General features: G+C 56.6%; 1 protein-coding gene across 1 annotated transcript in view; it reads left to right on the forward strand.

The window, feature by feature from the left end:
* Positions 1 to 339: 339 nt before the first annotated feature.
* Positions 340 to 7,488, forward strand: part of STX18 (syntaxin 18) — a gene marked incomplete at its 3' end in the record, with an annotated part of 21,479 nt that continues 14,330 nt past the window's right edge. Inside the window, exons 1-2 of the mRNA XM_078885620.1 lie at positions 340 to 652; positions 4,064 to 4,131. Of these exons, the coding sequence (XP_078741746.1) occupies positions 458 to 652; positions 4,064 to 4,131 (263 nt within the window). The remainder of the gene's footprint in view (positions 653 to 4,063; positions 4,132 to 7,488) is intronic.

The following is a 7,488-nucleotide window of genomic DNA, read 5'->3' on the forward strand; positions in this document are numbered from 1 at the left end:
CGCATAAATTATGTTAATCACCACCCCCCACCCCTGAGCCAATCAACGACGACTACTTATCGCATAAATTATGTTAATCACAACCCCCCCTCCCAGCCAATGGGTGCCTTTGCGGCTTTGTCATTAACATAATTTATTTCCAACGAGGCAGATCACATGACTAAACGGGGAGGGGGCAGGATTGACCAATCAACGACGACTACCCATCGCATAAATTATGTTAATGTTGGACGGCTCCCAATGGATGCCCTGTGCATAAATTATGTTAATGTACCTCCAGCCAATGGGTGCCTTTGGCGGCTTTCTCTAGCCCCGCCCACCACCTCCATCATTAACATAATTTATTACGGTCATCGTGATGATAGCGACTATGATGATGATGAAGCCGTCTTAAATCTCTCATATCTCTCTCTCATCTCTTTCTCTCTCTCATCTCTTCCCTCTCATCTCTCTCGCGATGGCCACTAACCTCACGGCGGCGTTCCGCGCCTCCGTGAAGGCGATGCGCTCCCGCGAGCGAGCCCTGCTCGCCCACGCGGAGCCCGCCGCCGCGGGGGCTCCTGAGGCGGCGGCGGCTCAGGCCAAGGGGGAGGCTTCACTTCTCGCGCGGGGTAGGCCGCGCGGAGATTTCGCGGTCAGGGCGAGAGACGTGGTGAGTGGTGGTGAGTGGTGGTGAGTTGTGGTGAGTGGTGAGTGGTGGTGAGTTGTGGTGAGGGTGGTGATGGTGAGGGTGGTGAGGGTGGTGAGTGGTGGTGGTGAGTGGTGGTGGTGAGTGGTGAGTGTAGGTGAGTGGTGGGGGTGAGGGTGAGTGGTGGTGGTGAGTGGTGGGGGTGGTGGTGGTGAGTGGTGGTGGTGAGTGGTGGTGGTGAGTGGTGGTGGTGAGTGGTGGTGAGTGGTGGTGAGTGGTGAGTGGTGGTGGTGAGTGTTGGTGAGTGGTGAGTGTAGGTGGTGAGTTGATGAGGGGGGTGAGTGGCTGGCTCACTCACATAATCACTGACACACACACATAACCACTGACACACTCACTCATAGGTACACTCCCTGATACACTCATTGACTACTCACTGACACACTGACCCACCCACCCACACGTTCACCCACCCACTCACTCACCTACCCACTCGCTCACCTACCCACCCACTCAGCTAACCACTCACCTAACCACTCACTCACCCTCCCTCCTACCCACTCATTCACCTCCTCACTTACCTACCCACTCACTCACCTACCCACTCACCAACCTACCCACTCACCCACCCATTCACCGACCCATGAACCTATTCATCTACCTACTCACCCACTCACCTACCCACTCACTCACCTACTCGCCCACCTACCCACTCGCCTACCTACCCACCCACCCTCCCACCTATTCACCGATCCACTCCCCCACTCATTTACCTACCCACTCCCTCACCTAGCCATTCACTCAGCTAACCACTCACTCGCCTACCCACTCACCCGCCTACCCACTCATCCGCCTACCCACTCACCCACCTACCCATTCATCCACCTACTCACCCACCTACCCACTCACCCACCTACCAACTCATCTACCCACTCACCCACTCATTCACCTACCCACTCACTCATCCATCTACCCATTCACTTACCTAACCACTAACTCACCTACCCACTCACTCACCTACCCACTCACCCACCTACCCACTCACTCACTCACCTACCCACTCACCTACTCACTCACTCACCTACCCACTCACCCACCTACCCACTCACCCACCTACCCACTCACCTACCCACTCACCCACCTACCCACTCACCCACCTACCCACTCACCCACCCATTCACCTACCCACCTACCCACTCACCTACCCACCCATTCACCTACCCACCTACCCACTCACTCACCTACCCACTCACCCACCCATTCACCTACCCACCTACCCACTCACCTACCCACTCACCCACCTACCCACTCACCCACCTACCCACTCACCTACCCACCCATTCACCTACCCACCTACCCACTCACCTACCCACTCACCCACCCATTCACCTACCCACCTACCCACTCACCTACCCACCCATTCACCTACCCACCTACCCACTCACCTACCTACCCACCCACTCACCCACTCCCTCACCTACCCACTGACTAACACTCACTACCACTCACTGATGATGGTGATGTTGTTGATGATGGTGGTGGTGGTGGTGTTGATGATGATGCTGTTGATGGTGATGTTGTTGATGGTGTTGGTGGTGGTGTTGATGGTAGTGGTGGTGTTGATGGTGATGGTGGTGTTGATGGTGATGTTGGTGGTTGTGTTGATGTTGGTGATGGTGTTGATGTTGGTGGTGTTGATGGTGATGGTGGTGTTAATTGTCTTGATGGTGTTGTTGGTGTTGATGGTGATGGTGGTGTTGATGGTGATGTTGGTGGTTGTGTTGATGGTGATGGTGTTGATGTTGGTGCTGGTGGTGTTGATGTTGGTGATGGTGTTGATGTTGGTGGTGTTGATGGTGATGGTGGTGTTAATTGTCTTGATGGTGTTGTTGGTGTTGATGGTGATGTTGTTGATGGTGTTGGTGGTGGTGTTGATGGTGGTGGTGGTGTTGGTGATGGTGTTGATGTTGATGGTGATGGTGCTGGTGGTGTTGATGTTGGTGATGGTGTTGATGTTGGTGGTGTTGATGGTGATGGTGGTGTTAATTGTCTTGATGGTGTTGTTGGTGTTGATGGTGATGTTGTTGATGGTGATGGTGGTGGTGTTGATGGTGGTGGTGGTGGTGTTGATGGTGGTGGTGGTGGTGTTGGTGGTGGTGTTGATGTTGTTGATGGTGTTGGTGGTGGTGTTGATGGTGGTGGTGGTGTTGATGGTGGTGGTGGTGTTGATGGTGATGGTGCTGGTGGTGTTGATGTTGGTGATGGTGTTGATGTTGGTGGTGTTGATGTTGATGGTGATGTTGGTGGTGTTGATGGTGATGGTGGTGTTAATTGTCTTGATGGTGTTGTTGGTGTTGATGGTGATGTTGGTGATGTTGATGGTGGTGGTGGTGGTGTTGATGGTGGTGGTGGTGTTAATTGTCTTGATGGTGTTGTTGGTGTTGATGGTGTTGGTGGTGGTGTTGATGGTGGTGGTGATGTTGGTGGTGTTGATGGTGATGGTGGTGTTAATTGTCTTGATGGTGTTGTTGGTGTTGATGGTGATGTTGGTGATGTTGATGGTGGTGGTGGTGGTGTTGATGGTGATGGTGGTGTTAATTGTCTTGATGGTGTTGTTGGTGTTGATGGTGTTGGTGGTGGTGTTGATGGTGGTGGTGGTGGTGTTGATGGTGGTGATGGTGTTGATGTTGGTGGTGTTGATGGTGATGGTGGTGTTAATTGTCTTGATGGTGTTGTTGGTGTTGATGGTGATGTTGGTGATGTTGGTGGTGGTGTTGATGGTGGTGGTGGTGTTGATGGTGATGGTGGTGTTGATGTTGGTGATGGTGTTGATGGTGATGGTGGTGTTAATTGTCTTGATGGTGTTGTTGGTGTTGATGGTGATGTTGGTGATGGTGTTGGTGGTGGTGGTGGTGGTGTTGATGGTGGTGGTGGTGTTGATGGTGTTGATGTTGGTGGTGTTGATGTTGATGGTGATGTTGGTGGTGTTGATGGTGATGGTGGTGTTAATTGTCTTGATGGTGTTGTTGGTGTTGATGGTGATGTTGGTGATGTTGATGGTGGTGGTGGTGGTGTTGATGGTGATGGTGGTGTTAATTGTCTTGATGGTGTTGTTGGTGTTGATGGTGTTGGTGGTGGTGTTGATGGTGGTGGTGGTGGTGTTGATGGTGGTGGTGGTGTTGATGGTGCTGGTGGTGTTGATGTTGGTGATGGTGTTGATGTTGGTGGTGTTGATGGTGATGGTGGTGTTAATTGTCTTGATGGTGTTGTTGGTGTTGATGGTGATGTTGGTGATGTTGGTGGTGGTGTTGATGGTGGTGGTGGTGTTGATGGTGATGGTGGTGTTGATGTTGGTGATGGTGTTGATGGTGATGGTGGTGTTAATTGTCTTGATGGTGTTGTTGGTGTTGATGGTGATGTTGGTGATGGTTGCAGGCTGGGAACATCACCAAGCTTCGAGACTTCCTGATGCAACATCGCAAGGCGTATCTCAGCGCTCACAGGTGATGGTGGTGATGGTGACGGTGGTGGTGATGGTGGTGGTGATGGTGGTGGTGATGATGGTGGTGATGGTGGTGGTGGTGATGGTGGTGGTGACGATGATGGTGGTGACGGTGGTGGTGACGGTGGTGGTGACGGTGGTGGTGACGGTGGTGGTGACGGTGGTGATGATGATGGTGGTGATGATGATGGTGATGATGGTGGTGGTGACGGTGGTGGTGACGGTGGTGGTGACGGTGGTGGTGACGGTGGTGGTGATGATGATGGTGGTGACGGTGGTGGTGACGGTGGTGGTGACGATGATGGTGATGGTGGTGGTGACGGTGGTGGTGACGGTGGTGGTGACGGTGGTGGTGACGGTGGTGGTGACGGTGATGGTGACGGTGGTGGTGATGGTGGTGGTGATGGTGGTGGTGACGGTGGTGGTGACGGTGGTGGTGACGGTGGTGGTGGTGACGGTGGTGGTGACGGTGGTGATGATGGTGGTGGTGACGGTGGTGGTGACGGTGGTGGTGATGATGGTGGTGGTGGTGACGGTGGTGGTGACGGTGGTGGTGATGGAGGTGGTGACGGTGGTGGTGACGGTGGTGGTGACGGTGGTGGTGACGGTGGTGGTGACGGTGGTGGTGATGGTGGTGGTGATGGTGGTGGTGATGACGATGGTGGTGACGGTGGTGGTGACGGTGGTGGTGACGGTGGTGGTGACGGTGGTGGTGACGGTGGTGGTGACGGTGGTGGTGACGGTGGTGATGATGGTGGTGATGATGGTGGTGGTGGTGGTGACGGTGGTGGTGATGGTGGTGACGGTGGTGGTGACGGTGGTGGTGGTGACGGTGGTGGTGACGGTGGTGGTGACGGTGGTGGTGACGATGATGGTGGTGGTGATGGTGGTGGTGATGGTGGTGATGGTGACGGTGGTGGTGATGGTGGTGGTGACGGTGGTGGTGACGGTGGTGGTGACGGTGGTGGTGACGGTGGTGGTGACGGTGGTGGTGGTGACGGTGGTGGTGACGGTGGTGGTGACGGTGGTGGTGACGGTGGTGGTGACGGTGGTGGTGACGGTGGTGGTGGCGGTGATGATGGTGGTGACGATGGTGGTGACGGTGGTGGTGGTGGTGACGGTGGTGGTGACGGTGGTGGTGACGGTGGTGGTGATGGTGGTGGTGACGGTGGTGGTGACGGTGGTGGTGACGGTGGTGGTGACGGTGGTGGTGACGGTGGTGGTGACGGTGGTGGTGACGGTGGTGATGACGGTGGTGATGATGGTGGTGGTGGTGGTGACGGTGGTGGTGACGGTGGTGACGGTGGTGGTGACGGTGGTGGTGGTGACGGTGGTGGTGACGGTGGTGGTGACGGTGGTGGTGACGATGATGGTGGTGGTGATGGTGATGGTGGTGATGGTGACGGTGGTGGTGATGGTGGTGGTGACGGTGGTGGTGACGGTGGTGGTGACGGTGGTGGTGACGGTGGTGGTGACGGTGGTGGTGACGGTGGTGGTGACGGTGGTGGTGACGGTGGTGGTGGTGACGATGGTGGTGACGGTGGTGGTGACGGTGGTGGTGACGGTGGTGGTGACGGTGGTGGTGACGGTGGTGGTGACGATGATGGTGATGATGGTGGTGGTGATGGTGGTGGTGATGATGATGGTGATGATGATGGTGGTGGTGATGGTGGTGACGGTGGTGGTGATGGTGGTGATGATGATGGTGATGATGGTGGTGGTGACGGTGGTGGTGACGGTGGTGGTGACGGTGGTGGTGACGGTGGTGGTGACGGTGGTGGTGACGGTGGTGGTGACGGTGGTGGTGACGATGGTGGTGATGATGATGGTGGTGACGGTGGTGGTGACGGTGGTGGTGACGGTGGTGGTGACGGTGGTGGTGACGGTGGTGATGATGATGGTGGTGACGGTGGTGGTGACGGTGGTGGTGACGGTGGTGGTGACGGTGGTGGTGACGGTGGTGGTGACGGTGGTGGTGACGGTGGTGATGATGGTGGTGGTGGTGGTGGTGGTGGTGACGGTGGTGGTGACGGTGGTGATGATGGTGGTGACGGTGGTGGTGACGGTGGTGGTGACGGTGGTGGTGACGGTGGTGGTGACGGTGGTGGTGGTGGTGACGGTGGTGGTGACGGTGGTGGTGACGGTGGTGATGATGGTGGTGATGATGGTGGTGGTGGTGGTGACGGTGGTGGTGATGGTGGTGACGGTGGTGGTGACGGTGGTGATGATGGTGGTGATGGTGGTGGTGACGGTGGTGGTGACGGTGGTGGCGATGATGGTGGTGGTGGTGGTGGTGGTGGTGACGGTGGTGGTGACGGTGGTGGTGACGGTGGTGATGATGGTGGTGGTGACGGTGGTGGTGACGGTGGTGGTGATGATGGTGGTGGTGGTGACGGTGGTGGTGACGGTGGTGGTGATGGTGGTGGTGACGGTGGTGGTGACGGTGGTGGTGACGGTGGTGGTGACGGTGGTGGTGATGGTGGTGGTGATGGTGGTGGTGATGACGATGGTGGTGACGGTGGTGGTGACGGTGGTGGTGACGGTGGTGGTGACGGTGGTGGTGACGGTGGTGGTGACGGTGGTGGTGACGGTGGTGATGATGGTGGTGATGATGGTGGTGGTGGTGGTGACGGTGGTGGTGATGGTGGTGACGGTGGTGGTGACGGTGGTGGTGGTGACGGTGGTGGTGACGGTGGTGGTGACGGTGGTGGTGACGATGATGGTGGTGGTGACGGTGGTGGTGACGGTGGTGGTGACGGTGGTGGTGACGGTGGTGGTGACGGTGGTGGTGACGGTGGTGGTGACGGTGGTGGTGACGGTGGTGGTGGTGATGATGGTGGTGACGGTGGTGGTGACGGTGGTGGTGATGATGGTGGTGACGGTGGTGGTGACGGTGGTGGTGGTGATGATGGTGGTGACGGTGGTGGTGACGGTGGTGGTGACGGTGGTGGTGACGGTGGTGGTGACGGTGGTGGTGACGATGATGGTGACGATGGTGGTGGTGGTGGTGGTGGTGATGGTGGTGGTGATGATGATGGTGATGATGGTGGTGGTGATGGTGGTGGTGATGGTGGTGGTGACGGTGGTGGTGACGATGATGGTGATGATGGTGGTGGTGATGGTGGTGGTGATGGTGGTGGTGATGATGATGGTGATGATGATGGTGGTGGTGATGGTGGTGACGGTGGTGGTGATGGTGGTGGTGATGATGATGGTGATGATGGTGGTGGTGATGACGATGGTGGTGACGGTGGTGGTGACGGTGGTGGTGACGGTGGTGGTGACGGTGGTGGTGACGGTGGTGGTGACGGTGGTGATGATGGTGGTGATGATGGTGGTGGTGGTGGTGACGGTGGTG

This window comes from Lampetra fluviatilis, unplaced genomic scaffold (assembly GCF_964198595.1).
Source record: "Lampetra fluviatilis unplaced genomic scaffold, kcLamFluv1.1 SCAFFOLD_1097, whole genome shotgun sequence".
Classification (NCBI taxonomy): Eukaryota; Metazoa; Chordata; class Hyperoartia; order Petromyzontiformes; family Petromyzontidae; genus Lampetra; species Lampetra fluviatilis.